The sequence below is a fragment of the Rutilus rutilus genome (assembly GCF_951802725.1).
Source record: "Rutilus rutilus genome assembly, chromosome: 14".
Taxonomy (NCBI): Eukaryota; Metazoa; Chordata; class Actinopteri; order Cypriniformes; family Leuciscidae; genus Rutilus; species Rutilus rutilus.
In genome coordinates, this window is record NC_140219.1 from 31963101 (window position 1) to 31979858 (window position 16758).

The 16758-nt window shown below is 37.7% G+C and overlaps 1 protein-coding gene and 1 pseudogene across 3 annotated transcripts; one reads left to right on the forward strand and one right to left on the reverse strand.

The window, feature by feature from the left end:
* Window positions 1–797: 797 nt before the first annotated feature.
* LOC311303323 (cyclic nucleotide-gated channel alpha-2-like) lies at window positions 798–4235 on the reverse strand (annotated as a pseudogene). The gene is made up of 6 exons: window positions 4212–4235; window positions 4072–4091; window positions 3099–3275; window positions 2875–2982; window positions 2359–2451; window positions 798–2218 (listed from the first exon to the last, which is right to left on the reverse strand). The product of its transcript is annotated as a cyclic nucleotide-gated channel alpha-2-like (transcript).
* A 5090-nt stretch (window positions 4236–9325) lies between these two features.
* On the forward strand, window positions 9326–16020 carry LOC311303464 (zinc-binding protein A33-like). Of its 2 annotated transcripts, XM_084429966.1 has the most exons (6): window positions 9326–9912; window positions 10392–10487; window positions 10600–10773; window positions 12699–12721; window positions 12803–12921; window positions 13272–16020. In XM_084429966.1, exons 1-6 carry the CDS (start codon window positions 9538–9540, stop codon window positions 13868–13870), a joined length of 1386 nt encoding a protein of 461 aa, XP_084286092.1. In that variant the 5' UTR covers window positions 9326–9537; the 3' UTR covers window positions 13871–16020. The 2 variants fall into 2 exon arrangements, with proteins under 2 accessions (XP_084286092.1, XP_084286093.1); XM_084429967.1 differs by lacking the exons at window positions 10392–10487; window positions 10600–10773.
* The last annotated feature ends 738 nt before the right edge of the window (window positions 16021–16758 follow it).

A 16758-nucleotide genomic window follows, 5' to 3' on the forward strand; every position in this document is an offset into this window, starting at 1 on the left:
TCACTCTGTCAACTCACCTAACATTCCTTGACAGTTTTCAGCATCCCTCCACTCACTCTCGGCTTGTTCTTCCACAGCCTGGAATACGGGGGGAGTACTTTGGTTTCGGGCTGAATACCGAGCCCGGAACCTCTCCTCGGACAGCACGCCAAATATGCATTTATTCTATCTGACTTATTTGTAAGTGTGAACTCGTGAAATCTCAATTCTCCAGCGGCAGTCATCTTTGTTGTAAACAAATTCAACCCAAGCGCTCTTTGGTGACGTGAAAGATTACGTTACTGTTGATCATCTGTCCATCATCGTATAAAGCCCGTCCTGGCAATTTGATTGGTCTGAACAGCTTTTGTTCGGGCATAATAGCTCCACAACGGATCAAGTCCTGACCGAACTTCCCGACCTAAAAATTTTGTGGGCGGGGCTAAGTTCGGCTGGCATCCAGGCTTTTATTTTCTAGAAGACTAAAATGTCTGGAGTCCTCATCTCATGTGGGTATAGACTAGTTTAATTGTATTTGTCAGAAGTACGGTTAATGTTTTATGTGGGAATTTTTTTTATTTTGGAAAACATCACACAATAAGCAAACAAAGTAAAGGCAGGATGGCCAAAAACGTAAGGAAATTATGTTATTTTGTGTATAACTAGGGTTTGTTCCATGACATTTATAAATATAAATGAAACAATTCCACATGTATACTAACTGTTTTGACAGCTATAATTGTTGTAAAGTGTTCATATATTATTGCTATTGAGTGGTTATTAAGACTAGTACAAGGTTCTCTCTTAAAAATAAGTGCTCAGAGTTGGATGTTGACCTCACTGTGTGTACCATCACCATCAATAGTGCTTTCATTGCCATCCGAGAGGAATCCGCTTCCAGAGTGATGTGTCCTACACTCCAACGCTGTAAGTCTCTGCTTCAGCCGCTGTTGAGTAGCTGTGTATTCAGCCAGTAACCGAGCAAACCGAGTCTGTAGTATTTCAAGAGAAGCTTCCAACCTCTCCACTTTCTCCTCAACCCGCTCTTCTCCCATTCCACCGGCCTCCAACTCCTCCAGCAGACCCTCTTTCAGGAGAATCTGTCTTCCCCTCTCTTCCAGAACTTTCTTAGCATCCGGATACTCCATTACAGCCTCCATCAGGTCATCCTTTGACAAACAAAAGAGGTCAGAGTAGCCAATGCTACGGATGTTAGCTGTACGACGGTTGCCCATTTTGCTCCCTTTGATGTTGAGGATGCTAATCTCGCCAAAGCAGCTGCCGCCCGTCAAGTGTGCATACTGGGTCACCCCATCATCAGCCACAACAGCAAGGCGACCCTCTTTAATGATGTACATCTCTTTTCCTATGTCTCCCTTTCGGCAGATGTAGTCTCCAGGGCCGAAGACCTGAGGCCGCAGCTTGAGCACCAGTTCCACTAAAAGCCCTGCCTCACAGTCCTGGAAGATACGGACCTTCTTCAATGTTTCTAAGTGCACATTGATTGCAATCTCAGCCCGCAGTTTGTTTGGCAGATTCTTTAGGACATCCTGCTCATCAATTGCTTTCTTGTTGGTCCACAAGTAGTCGAACCATTTGATGACTCTAGCTTCTAGCTCTTTGCTGACCTTTCTGAACTGCATGTAGTGTTTGATGGCATCAATGTGAGCTTGGAACTCGGTCCGTGTGGCATTCATGTTTGATATCATGGCTCCTACATTACCAACAATGGTGGCGAAAATGAGAACGCCAACAAGGAAATCAAAAACAACAAAAAGATACTCCTCATCCCGCACCGGAGCTGGCATTTCCCCAATGGTCGTCAAAGTGAGGGTTGACCAGTATAGGCAGTAGACATATCCTCGTGTTAGAGTCCCAAACTCAGGGTCAGAAATGTTTGGGTAGACCCACTGGTCGGATCCAAAGCCCAGAGACTTGGAAATGGCAAAGTAGATGCAGGCATTCCAGTGAATGATGACTAGGATATAGAGCACCAAGATGCAAATGCGGAAAATGTTGGGGCAATTTGTGCGGGTCTCTGTGCGGTCGAAGAACTCGAACAGGCGTGAGAAGCGCATCAGCCGATTGAAACGCAGCTCTGGTACGTGAATGCCAATGACGATGTAGGCTAGATCCGTGGGCAGTATGGATAGGAGGTCTAGCTTGAATTGCAAAGTATGAAAGTAGCTTTCTCTTAACTTGGTAAGGTCCTTCACCAGAAGACCCTGCTCAAGGAAACCTATAGTGAAGATATACATTGTCAATTCTTGATGATTGCTCATATACACTTAATTTTAGCACCAAAGCACCTATCTAATCAATAGTGCGAAGTGTCACAACAACTCTTTAAAAACATGTGAGATGCTAAAAGATTCTGACCTGTTCTCAGTCTTGCACAGGTGTCCAGTATATAAATGACATCAGAGAGAAAATCCAAAACCAGCCACAGAATGAAGCTCATCAAAGCAGGCTCTGTGTTTGGGATATGAATAATGAAACACCATCAGCTTGAGTCAGGACTAACCCTTTCACATATGGCACAACAACACTTATTTACATGAATCATCATCAAAATGAGTGGCTAGATCACACACTCTTGCTCATGAGGTCTAATTATACCGCTTGGATTTAATGGACGAACAGCTGCTACAAATTATTTCATCACAGGCCATATACATGCAGTGTTCAGCATGCAAAATTATTAGGTTTATTATTTCTTACACTTACAGTATTTAGATTAATTTACTGAATAATTTGCGGTCAAATTTTTCATTGGAATCATTGGATTTATTTTAGGACCTTAGCTAAGAAATGCTATTGATGTTCAATATATCAGCTTTAAACTCCAAATAAAATGATTTGAGTGTAGATAAATTAACATATCTTTTGTCTTACCTAGCCACCACAAAGCACCAGTTGTACAATACAGCTGTGGCAATAACAAACAGCCAGCGGTAGTACAGGTCATCAGCAGGTGCCAGTATGAAAACATCAGACTTTTTCCTGATAACCAAATGCATTTCATAATTTTATGTGGTTGCATGTTTGTTAAAAAAGGCAATGTAAATTTCATACAGCTATGTATGAATGGTGATAATGGTGTGACAGGACAAACTCACTTGGTTTTGGCGCTGTTGTTCCCATCATGAGCATCAGATCTACTGATGCTTATCCGACTGGGAGCAACTTGAAGTTCAGGTCCTCGGAAGCGCTCTAAAAAAGAATCTGGCCTTTCCTCTTCTTCCTGAAGGCTCTTATGGGCCCAGTCTCTAAGAGTGACTACCATACTCACCAACCTTGGAAACAAAGGGAAATAATGAATCAGTGTGGAAATACCCATTGTGAGCAATTGACCAGAATTCAATTTCAAGAGTTCACCTTCCATCCAAGTCTAAATTGAAATAAACTAAATAGCCTTCTAGATGTTCCCTAACTTCATACATGGAGAACGTTGAAAGGTACTGCAAAGGATCTCAACAAGAGTGTCCTGTCCTTTGGTTCTGGGGAGTCCTGGGAGAAATTGCCTGATTAATTTGGTTCAAACGTACTTTACCAGGGTTCCTAAATTCTGTAGTTTCTGCTGTATGTAAGGATGTGAAGCTTAGGAAAATTACAGATCTACGGATCTCGCAGCACATTTCAGCTGTCTCTCTTTAAACAATGCACAGATAAGTGCAGGGAGTACCCCTATGTGCTTCAGTGGTGACCTAAAAGAGTTCCCCTCTAAAAGAGCAACACAGTGAATCCCGTCTTTTAAAAGATGCCTGTCTGTCTGCGTCCTTTTGGATGTGGCCAATTTCTCTCTCCTTCAGATGGCCACAATCGCTGTCTTGAATGCCTAGGTCGAACATGAACATGGCTATGTTTACGGTATGTATTGTAGCGCTCCACTAAGGGGAAAGAGGAGAACACACACGGAATGCAGTGTAGCGTCACCCCGGAAGGCGTCTTTATTTGTTCTAACAGTGAGAACTTAGGTGCAATCAAACTCAGTCTGTGTTTAGTGCAGTGTTCCGTAGTAAGAAGTGAAGTTCCTCCTTGTCCAGCGAAGAGAGGGGAGATTAGCCAAATAGCTAGGTGATCCGTACTCACTTGGGGAAGTCAATCACTCTCTAGGTAAAGAAAAGACACAGAGGTTAAAACCGCACCCAGTGAGAGTCTATACGGCTCTCCTCTCATCTTCCTTGCTGGAGTTTTTATCCCCCTCTGAGTGATTGCCTCATCGTCATCACCTGGGATCGCCAGGTGTTCCCCATGATTAGTGTTGCCAGGGGTGACGAGTAGGGAGCCAGAGATTTCTTGTCACAGTATATAAATCGCCAGGGCGGTATCCACTTTCATTGCATGTCACAACTCGCCCACCATCTCCTGTGGAGTCAGCAGCATCTGAAGTCACTGCGAGCCACTCATATCCTAGGTGACCCCAGTCTCGCAGTGGAGACTCCCTCCCCAGGTGGATAAGCTGATTTGGAGTAAATTATGTAAGGCACAAATAGATCTGTTTGCTTCCCGGGAATCCTTCCACTGCCTTGTGTTGTATTAACTGACCTAGCCCTCAGCATCAACGCACAACTGGCCCAGGGGCCAGGGATCAGGCGAATCAGGGAGAAGGACAAGAAGTCCTATTAGTTGCACAATCTGGCACCTGCATCCAGAACACTGGAACCTCCATGTCTGGTCCCTGGATGGGACATGGAGGAATTCAGGGGGCTATCACCAGCGGTGATAGATACAATCATTCAGGCAAAAACCCCCTCTACTAGACGGCTATATGCTTTGAAGTGGCATCTTTTCACTACATGGTGTTCTTTCCGAGATTAAGATCCACAGAGGTGTGGCATTGGATCAGTGCTTTCCTTCCTTCAGGAGGGCCTAGATAAGTAGTTATCCACTTCCACCCTTAAGGTGTATGTGGCTGTGATGGCAGCAAATCATGACAATGTGGGCAATAGTTCTTTTAAAATATTCAAGGCATTGTATGGAACAGATAGAGACCAAACATGATTTAAAAAATGATCAAGTCATCGTTCATGCATTCGCTTATCAGTTATTAGGTCTGTCCTGTGAACTGTTGTGTTAACAGTCAATAACCATCAACATAAACTGTGCTTTGCATGAAGTTGAAGTGGATGTTTTGCAGTTTATATTAGTATAAGGCCTTCAAACATATGTATGAATGGATTAACCCTCTGAGGTCGGCAATCACGCCGGCATGATCTGCTCGCTTTTTTCCTTATCAGTGCAAAGGAGACTCTAAATAGTATGTTAACTTTGATGTTACAAACCAGTTTCATACATCAATCGATCCTGTTAAGTGTGTATTATTTTTGTGTATACTCACAATAAAAACAAAAGTGTTGTGCTTTTTGCCAAATAAAGAAAAATAAACATGATGCGAGTTCAGCTTTCTCTCTGTCAGTGAAGTCAATTCTGAAACGCGTCCGAAAATGAACCATAACTCAGCGAATACTTAGTCAAACAGGCATACAGACACACAGGCATGAAGCTTGAATTATCTTCTTTTGAATGAAGTAATTTATATAAAAAAAACAAATATTCTCAGTTTATGTAATCTGTATGAAAAGAGAGAGATGTCAGTCGTTCTCATCTCAGCTCATTATTTTTAATTTGACTCAGCCCGTGGAGAGCGCGCGCTATTCAAACGCAAATTATCTGAGGCAATCCATGTAAACTGTGAACACCCCCATATTAGCTCAAGAAAACACATTGTACTTGTTTACACCGTCTCGCAGCGCTGTGAGGAATAATACTATCGTAATAATAATAATGGAAAATGTACCACAGAAGTGCGGGTATTTCGAGGAGCAACGGATGACGCTGAGCTGAGGAATACTGTAGTAAGTTTTTTTTTCATTCTCAAGTGAATCGCGTTTCTGTGTGTGAATGAATGAATGGCAGAGATGCGCGCTGTTTACCACAACTAGCAAAAAGACGGTTTAAATTTGAATCGCGTTTCTGTGTGTGAATGAATGATCCGCTTTTATATTCCTTATAATAAAAACGAAAGACCTATGTTACAGACATATGAAAGACAACATTTCGCTGACTAGTTTTGGATAGATTATACATTTTTATTCTAAAATATAAGCTTTTGTTTGCCAATTTTTGCTCATATGTTAAATAAAGTATGTTTTGTCAAAAATAAAGTCATCAAATAATATGTTATTAGTGTTTTTTCCAATGTAGCCTAGGCTATATTCAAAGTAATGAATCCTTAACTTTGAAATATGTATGTTAAAATGTATACTTTAGTTTTTACAAAGAAAGATTACATTTGAATTGTTGTAATTGTAACCTTTTTAATAAAAAAGGTATATGTAAACAAACTATTAAAAGGTATAAGCCTTTTCTTTAAATAATTTTTATTGTGTTTTATTAGTGACAAATTTGGGGAGAGGATACATATTCTAAAACTGAAAATACAGTATGAGAATTAACTGCACAATTACTAGACATGTTTTCCTTGGATATTTTGCAAGCACAATTTGTGGGAAAATAAAAAAAATTGAGATGCTTCTAACTGTGAACCAATTTGGTAGAATATATATACTGTATCATTCTGATATGATTTTTTTTTTTTAAATCAATGTTGGAAGCCGTTGTGCTGCTTAATATATTTTTATAACCAATGATACGTTTTTTTCAGGATTCTTTGAATACAATTTTGATTGCAATCAACAATTTTGATTATTTATTTTGCTCACATTTGATTTGCTTAGAGCCCGCATCAACGGGGCACAAGCATTTACTGTGAGATACCTGCCTTTACTTTTGTTTATTTATTGCTCACAATTGCTTTGTTTATAGCCGACTGATTATTTTTTTATTTTGCTCACATTTGATTTGCTTAGAGCAAATTTAGAACATTTAGTTCCTCCACATAGAGGAATTACAATAAAACAGATTGAAAAACAAAACCTTTGAATCTCCTCTCAGTCTATTCTTTGTTCAGGCTGCCTCACTTGATGGCCCATTAGCCATTGGGGGAGTGTCTATGTCACACCCCTGGTCTGAATCTCATTAATATTGATAGGCCATTACCACTCCCACGCATAAACCTCTTCTGACAAAAAAAAAACTGACTTACAAAGTTTAAATCAATGTATTGTTTTTATGTGAACGATTAGGCAGGATGATTTTCAGATCATTTTGAAGAAAAAACTCTAGGCGACAACATCCATTAGTCAAAAGTCTTATTGACACATATTTAGTATGTGTTTTGTGGCCTTATTTCAGAAGCTTTAGTTTTTAGTTTTTTTCAATAACCATGCATAAATATTATTCTCTCAAAAATACAAACATGAACATATATGTTGCTCACATATTATGGTAGCCCTGTTTGTGCTAAATAGAGTGTAATTACACCTTTGCCATTAATATGTTTATAAGCAACTGAAAAAAGCACAAATGTCAGGGCATGTCAAAACATCTCAAGGACCCCAAAAAACACATCAGACCCCTGAGGGTTAAGATAGGTATCTGTGGTCCTGAAGGAATTTTTATGGCGGTTCTTGCCTAAACCCAAGGAATGAGTTTGGTTGTTAGAGTCCACCTGTGACCAATGGGAAGTCCTCTCCTTGGTGGTGGTGGGTGCAGAAGGTCCCCGTTCCTGTCCTGTAAGAGGTATCTGGTAGTTGTCTTAGCATCTTATCTGATGTTGCTGAACATTTGTTTATGTTCATTCACCAAGGATCCAATCACAGTGTGGCACATCTTCTTCCACACCAGCAGTTAGAGGGGCCTTGCCATAAACTGGTCCCTGGAATGCCATCTTAACTGATTTTCACCACAATAGCTACCATGAAAATACTAAGATGTTGTTGTTGTTGTTTTTAAAAGTCAGTGGATCAGTTACACAAAAGAGAGTCAATATTAAAATGATGGATTTAAATATATTCATAGATTTAATAATAACGGCTGGCATTAAAGATGCTGAAGCAACGTTTTAAAACTTAAGCCTAAAAGACACAAAAAAGTGTTATTATAAGTGTCTGGACCATTCATAAGCATTAGAGACCCCCTATAAGGACCAGAACAAATAACATTAATTGAAAATAGAATACTAGAAACATAAAACTAGATGTTTCTTGTTTTTGTTGCATTATTGCTGACAGGATAAGTTATTTTCCACGTTTCTGAACAGATGGGATGCATTTCCCTTTTCTGACAGTAGATGGCAGGGTTGCTCACGCTCTCACGCCACACAGTGTATAAACATCCAAATGAATAGATATTGAATCAACATTGATTCACAGACTTGATGCTCACTCCATGCTGAACTGGAAGATGGTGATGTAAGTTTTCCTACCGGCATTAAAAAATAAAAATAAATATTGTCCAGACAATACCATTGCTACTTTTTACCATATGGTGTGGCAGTGTCCAGAGGTCAATAGATTTTGGCATAGTGTTTCATCCATCCTGTCTAGTATTATCAAAGGACCCATCCCTCTTTCTGCTCAATGACACATCGTCTCTAAAGCTAACTATTAACAATAGGCGTCTTCTTCTCAATAGGATCCCTGTGGATATCATAATGATGGAGGAAGGATGGACGGGTGGCAATGGGAAAGGGTTGAGAGGTGTGTGTTTGTCCCCCTTTTTTTTTTTTTTGTTAACGGTTTAATACCTTGAGCGAATCTTGTTAGGTTAGGGGTTGGAGGGTGGGCTTGGGCTGGGTAGGATATGGGGAGGAGAAGAGAAACAGGCATCAGAATAAGCAACACTTTACTGTGCCTCTGTTATATTTTCAATGATGATGTAATCAGCCTAAGGTTTTTCTTTCTCTTGTGAAGCTGTTTCCTCTCCAATGTGTAAATAATGATTGTAAGAAAATAAATAAATAATTGATCACAAAAAAAAAAACTCTGAATTCAGAAGCACATACTAGTACACTACTCGTACTACATTTACCATATTCTTTTATGGCAGAAATAGGAAGAGTAGTATGCTTGTATGCTGTCTGAATTCAGCAACTGATACTGTAACGTGCCAGAGAAAGCAGGAGAAGGTGAGGATCTAAATGCAGTGTTTTTTATTTATTTATTTTTTTAAGTAAATAAAGTAAAACAGATATCAACATGAAAAACTACAAAGGACTACAAAACATGGCACAGAACAGGAAATAACATTAGTCCACACAAAACAAGGGGAACACAAGACAACACCGTCACACACACACACACACACGTACACACAGGGCCCCACAAACTAAGAAATACAGTACAAGTACATACACACACACACACACACACACACAAACTCCACCCTCTTACAAACCTTACCAGGAAGTGACTAGTCATTATTTTTGACTTTCAATTTTACTGAAAGCTGAAACGAGTCAGTGTTGTGAAGAACAGAGTTTATATATATATATATATATATATATTATATATATAACATTATATTATAGCATTTTTGTTTATTTCTGAGTTAACCCAGATTAGATTTTGATTGTAATAGTTGTTTACTCTTTAAACCAAAGTTCAGAAAGTGAAAGTAAATTGTAGATCATTGGATCTTTTACAAGACGAGGAAATGGATTCAAAATCTGTGGAAGAGCTTTCTTGTCCTGTTTGCTGTGAAATCTTCAAGACTCCTGTTTTTCTGTCCTGTAGTCACAGTATTTTTAAAGAGTGTCTACAACAGTTCTGGAAAACTAAGGAGACTCAGGAGTGTCCTGTCTGCAGGAGAAGATCCTCAAAAGATGATCCACCAGTTATTCTTGTGTTAAAAAACTTGTGTGATTCATTGATCAAGGAGGGAAATGAGAAACGTTCATCGTTACACAGTGAGAAACTCAAACTCTTCTGTCTGGAGGACAAACAGCCTGTGTGTTTAGTGTGCAGAGACTCAGAGAAACACACCAATCACACATTCAGACCCATCAGTGAAGTGCTTTCATCTTACAAGGTAACACTAATGTCTCTCATCTCATATGCTGAATACGGTGCTAAACATAGAGTATTATTTGTGTTTACAATAGACCAGTATTTATTTTTACTCAGACTAAATCTTTATATCTCTCTGATATAAAATTCGGCTCTTCGATCCTCTGATGTTCAAATCTTCTTGAATGTAACAGCATTGGCACAAAACATCTTTTGAAAAAATTGAAATGTTCTGTATTTGCACAACCACAAATTTACAACTGCATGGATATAATAATTAGAATTGGCCATGATGATTTCTTGATGTTTCTTGATGTCCTGCAATTTTCAGACACAAATGCTTCCATGAGAATGACCCATTCAACATATGAATAATTTAAAAACATCCAAACATACAATGTTTAAACCTCTTAGAGCTGCATAAGTTTCACAGATTTTCATCTTAACCTGTAAAGGATTCATTTTATAAAAAAAGTTACATACAGCACCTTTAACCTGTAGGAGGAATTTAATACAGCACTGACGTCCTTACAAAACAAGCTCAAACATGGAGAAGAAATGAAAGAAGAGTGTGATGAAACAATTAAACACATCAAGGTGAGGATATAAAGAGTTAAATACTCAACATTCACACACAGAGTGTATTATTGACATTAGTGGAGTGTGTGTTCATACAGCGCTGACTGAAGTGAATGTGATTTGATTTCAGTCTCAAGCTGAGCACACAGAGCGTCAGATTAAAGAAGAGTTTGAGAAGCTTCATCAGTTTCTCAGAGACGAAGAAGAAGCTACAATCACTGCACTGAGAGAGGAAGAGGAGCAGAAGAAGCAGAGGATGAAGGAGAAGCTGGAGGAGATGAATAGTCAAGTCAAGTCAAGTCAAGTATATTTGTATAGCGCTTTTCACAATACAGATTGTATCAAAGCAGCTTCACAGTATTAAATTAAAATAATACAACAAGGTTTGTTTCTAGTGGAATTTATTGATAAAATCAAATTAGATATCCAGAATATCCCCAACTGAGCAAGCCAAAGGCAACAGTGGCAAGGAACCGAAAAACTCCATCAAGTGACCTAATAGTGTCCTAAAACTCCATCAGGTGACCCAATGGAGAAAAAAAAAAAAAAACCTTGGGAGAACCCAGGCTCAGTCGGGGGCCAGTTCTCCTCTGGCGTTTATTAACTAGAGGCCGGATTGTAATTTGGACTGTAAGATTAAAAATATTATATGAATGCCTGGCTGAAGAGATGCGACTTTAATCTAGTTTTAAACTGGGAGAGCGAGTCTGAGCAACGAACAGTATCAGGAAGGCTATTCCAGAGTTTTGGAGCTAAATGTGAAAATGCTCTCCCTCCTTTGGTGGTTCTGGATATCCTAGGTATGACCAAAAGCCTTGAATTTAGTGATCTTAAAGAGCGCGATGGATTATAGGGCGATAGAAGATCCGTTAAATAGACTGGAGCTAAGCCGTTTAGGGCTTTATAAGTCAGTAGCAATACCTTGTAATTAATACGGAACTTTATAGGTAACCAATGCAGTGATGATAAAATCGGTGTTATATGATCATATTTTCTTGATCTAGTAAGAACTCTAGCGGCGGCATTTTGGACTAACTGTAGCTTGTTAATTGAGGATGCAGGACAACCGGCTAATAAAGCATTACAGTAATCTAGTCTCGAGGTCATGAATGCATGAACTAACTTTTCTGCATCAGAAACTGATAGCATATTACGTAGCTTAGCAATGTTTCTAAGGTGGAAAAAGGCGGTTTTTGTAACATATGAAATATGATTTTTGAAAGACAGGTTGCAATCGAGTATAACACCCAGGTCTTTTACTGTAGAGGATAAAGTAACAGGACATCCTACTATATTAAAGTTGTATTGCGAGAGGTTTTGTGGGCGGTTTTTTGAACCGATAAGTAGTACCTCTGTTTTGTCTGGATTTAATAAAAGAAAATTACGCGTCATCCAATCTTTTATATCTTTAACACACTCTGTCAATTTGGATAATTTATCGTTTTCATCTGGCCGTGATGAAATATATATTTGAGTGTCATCAGCATAACAATGGAAACTAATTCCATGTTTCCTTATAATATTTCCAAGTGGCATCATATATACTGAGAATAATAGAGGGCCTAACACAGATCCCTGCGGCACTCCATAGTTTACTGGAGTTATGATCGATTTTTCTCCATTTAAATAGACAAAATGGTAGCGGTCAGATAAGTATGATCTAAACCAGCTTAATGCTTGTCCTTGAACACCAGTATAATTTTGTAGTCGATCTAAGAGTATTGTGTGATCTATAGTATCGAACGCAGCACTAAGATCAAGTAAAACTAGTATTGAGATACAGCCTTGGTCAGAAGCTAAAAGTAAATCATTTGTGATTTTAACGAGCGCAGTTTCAGTGCTATGGTGCGGCCTGAAACCAGACTGAAACTTCTCATAGATATCATTTTCTTGCAAGAAAGAACACAATTGAGCGGACACCACTTTTTCTAATATTTTAGACATAAATGGAAGATTTTAAATGGGTCTATAATTTGCTAGGTTATTATGATCTAATTGTGGTTTCTTAATGAATACACACATCTCTTAATGAATACACACATCTCAGTTCTTTCACACACAATCAGAGACATGGAGGAGATGATGAAAGACAATGACGTCTCGTTTCTAAAGGTGACAAATCAATCTGGCTTCATTCTTTGTGCAGAAAACAACTTGTATAGAGAGACTCACTGACACTGAGAGTGTTTGATAAGATATTAAAATGTTTTCAAACTCTATATTTTCCAGAACTATAAAGTCACGATGGAAAGGTGAGTGAGCTGCTCGTATCTCTTCTCTCAGTGGATCTGAACTCAAATTCACTGCAGTTCTGACTCCTGAATGTTCCTCAGAGTCCAGATCTCACAGCCGGATCCACGGATGAGTTCTGGAGCTTTGATTCATGTGTCGCGTTATCTGGGTAACCTGTCGTTCAGAGTCTGGAAGAAGATGCTGGAAACTGTCCAACACAGTGAGTCTCAGCAGATTTGACACCAGTGCAGAAGATAGTTCAGATATAAACACACACAACATCAACATTTGATAGAAATATATTTAATAATTTCCAGGTGAATTTGAACTGTATTTTAGAAAATCATCAGATCATACAGTGAACTCATAATGAAAAGTCTATTCCTCATGGTTTATGTTTATGTATTAGGATACAATAGTGTTTATTGAAAACTGATATTAAATATGAAGCCTCAATCCATTCTGACCATTGTTATCATTTATGAATTCTTTCAACAAAGTCTTTATTTGTTTTACATTTACATTTCTAATCATATCTCATCCTGTAATCTGATGTTATTCTCTTTGCAGCTCCGTTGACTCTGGATCCAAACACAGCAAATCCTCGTCTCACACTCTCTGCTGATCTGACCAGTGTGTCGTACAGTGATGTATATGAAACACTTCCTGATAATCCAGAGAGGATTGACAGGTATGCATGTGTCCTGGGATCTGAGGGCTTTAACTCAGGAACACACTGCTGGGATGTGGAGGTTGGAGACAATACACTCTGGAGTCTTGGAATAACCACAGCATCAAACCAAAGGAAGGGAGCGGTTTTCTTTAAGTCTAATGTCTGGCGTGTGCGATACATGGACAGCAAATACAGCTCAAAATCCCCAGAGCAACGCTACACTGTCTTTACTGTTAAACAGAAGCTTCAGCGTGTGAGAGTTCAGCTGGACTATGACAGAGGAACAGTGTCATTCTCTGATCCTGTAACTAACACACATTTACTCACATTCACATCCACCTTCAACGACACAGTCTTTCCATTCTCATATAATCGCTGCACAACTTCTCCTCTGAGGATCTTACCAGTTAAACTCTTTATTACAGCAGAAAATCACAGTGTGATATATCAAAAAAACAAAACTGAAAAGACAAAGAAAAGACGAAGACAAAACTGAAAATTAGTTTCCTGTGTTAATGCCAACTTCATACATTTTTGGCAAAAGTGTTTATTTTTATTGGAATTTTCTTATTTTACTCTTATCTTTTTCTTTCATGAATCAATTTTACACTAGTAACACAAAATATTTACACTCAGGACCTTATGGACAAAAATAAAAATTCTTTTTTTTTATCACAGGGCCATTTAACAAATAAACATTTAACATTTTTACTCTGTTGGTAAAGATACATTTTCTCAGGTTTGGCCTATAAAGCAAATACTCGCTTTATTCATGTTTTTTGCGTATTTGTGTATCAATTGGATAAATGATGCAGCTATAATTTGTGTGGATGTCAGTGTAGTTTGTATGCATGTACTAGAAAAATGGTGTGTGTAGTATTTGATAGAGAAAGTTTCTACTGTACTGCAAATCACAAATCACAGCGTTGATTACACCAGTGCTGGCATTTAATGGGGAAAGTTTAGTACTGAACCCAAACTAAATCTCACTGAAAGCTTTTTTTATTTTTATTTTTTTTATTTAAAACACAAGTTGTTTAGATTTATGGCTTTTATTTGTTTGCAGTTTTTGAGTTTAACATGTTTTATTAAATATAGCCTACATTTTATATATATATATAAAAATTATAAATCATTTTCATGAATTTAAACCCCTATTTAAGCCCCTTTCTTTTTTCACTTTTGTAACTTTTTTTTAACAATAATCCTCCAAGAGTCTTCTTCTTCTTGAGGGTCTTCAGAATTAAATTTGTGCTCCGAAACTTCAAATGTTTATGACAGTTTATTTTTTGACATGGACATCAAAGACCTCAGAGTAACTTTATACATTGACGCTTAAGGGTTAAAAATCTGATTTCTGTATTTAAAAAAAAAAAAGTTCTTATTATTATTATTATTATTATTATAATAAATGTGATAAGTAACCATTAAATAAGTCATAAAATAATGAAAGTAAATCCACGTTTACAATATGTAAGACAACATAAAGTGTTAACACATTTTAGTCATAGACCCTTTTCAGATTTCCAGGTTTCTCAGAAGCAGAAGTCGTCATATTTGGGGAAACTTCTATAGCGGTGAATGAGAGACTACATTAAATATATTTTTCGTGTTTCCATTTGCTCAAATGGCAAAAGAAAAACTCCACAATAGAGTTAAAAACTTTCAAAAAGAGGGAAAAAAATTGAGAGGGATTGATAACAGCAGTCAGAAGAGAGAAAGATGTCAGTTTATCCGTCACTCCCACAGTCACTGTATTAGAAACTTTTTTTTTTAAAGAAACTGTATTATTTTTTTTTAATTTGAGGCAAAGGTAATATAATACAATGTATAGTGTTATAAATGTACATCTTTTTTAAAAAAAAATTAAATATAAAAAAACTGCAGGATTTAATATGTTGATGTCCGTTAAAACACTATCCAAAAGTTAGTTAGTATGTTAATTTTACCGAAATCACTGTGAAAGGGTTCTTCTTCTTGCCAGTGAAATCCTCATATGTTCATGTATTATCCTATTGAGCTCTGAAAATTATGAATTCACTGTGAGGCAAGCAGCTGTTTATATATTCATGCAAAATGATTGACAGAATAACAAGACTAGATGCTTTCAAACCGTTATTTAGAACATTTTCAAATTTTTTACAATTTTGAATATTTTTAATAAGGTTTAAGTTGGTTACAGTGTGACAGATTTTCATCATTCAAAAATGGGATGCACAAAACTGTCTAATGTATAGCAGGCGTTGAAAAAATATAACGTTATGATTAAAAACATTATAATACTAACATTATAATTTAAAAAAAGCATCATACCAGATGCAAAATGATGCACTCCAATGGATAATAAAGGTGTCTTTGATTATGATTTCACTTTTTTAACTTTAGTTAGTGTGTAATGTTGCTGTTTGAGCATAAACACCATCTGTGATGTTACGACACTCAAAGTTCAAAGCAAATGGAGATATTTCCTTTTACAGAAATCACTTTTTAAGGACTACAACACACGGCTATGACACTGTTGTCTTTTTAGATCTGCTTTACAGCAGAATTGATTTCTGTTTGATCATTGATCATTATTTCCTGTTTATCACTGTAAAGCTGCTTTGAAACCATCTGTATTGAATAAAGCGCTGTATAAATAAAGTCGCAATGAAAAGGAAATAGTGACGGATCTTTTCTTACATATTGTGACGCACATCCAAGTGTATCAGATTATCAGAAATGTAGGGTAGGTTCATCAGTTGTTGACTGGATGTTGAGATGTGGATGTTGCACGCAAAAATAAATGTGAGTTTACAGTCAATTGTAGAGTTTAAGGAGAATAAATTATTGGATTAAATATGACAAGGATGAAAAAAAAAGTGTACATGGATGAATCATTCACAATAAGATCTGCACTTTTTCAAAATAAATGTAATTTCATTCCAAATGCTTGGAAATTTCACTTTAATTTTTTTTACTTTTATATGCATTGATAACAATCTCGTGTCAATTTAATTTTACAGAAATAAAAGTAAAATATAGTTGTTAACCAAGAAAATAAATCAATACATGAAGAGAAACTCATAAACCATCTGATATGACCATCAGTAAAATAGATGTGAAATAGTTTTGAGAAATATATGACCATTTGAACTGCCACCTTACCGTGGTGGAGGGGTTTGAGTACCCGAACGACCCTAGGAGCTATGTTGTCTGGGGCTATATGCCCCTGGTAGGGTCTCCCAAGGCAAAGAGGTCCTAGGTGACGGGTCAGACTAAGAGCGGTTCTAAAACCCCTTATGATGCCTACAAATTCGAGGACTGTGACGTCGCCCGGCATGGCGCAGCCGGGGCCCCACCCTGGAGATAGACCCGGGGTTGGGGCTCGTATGCGAGCGCCTG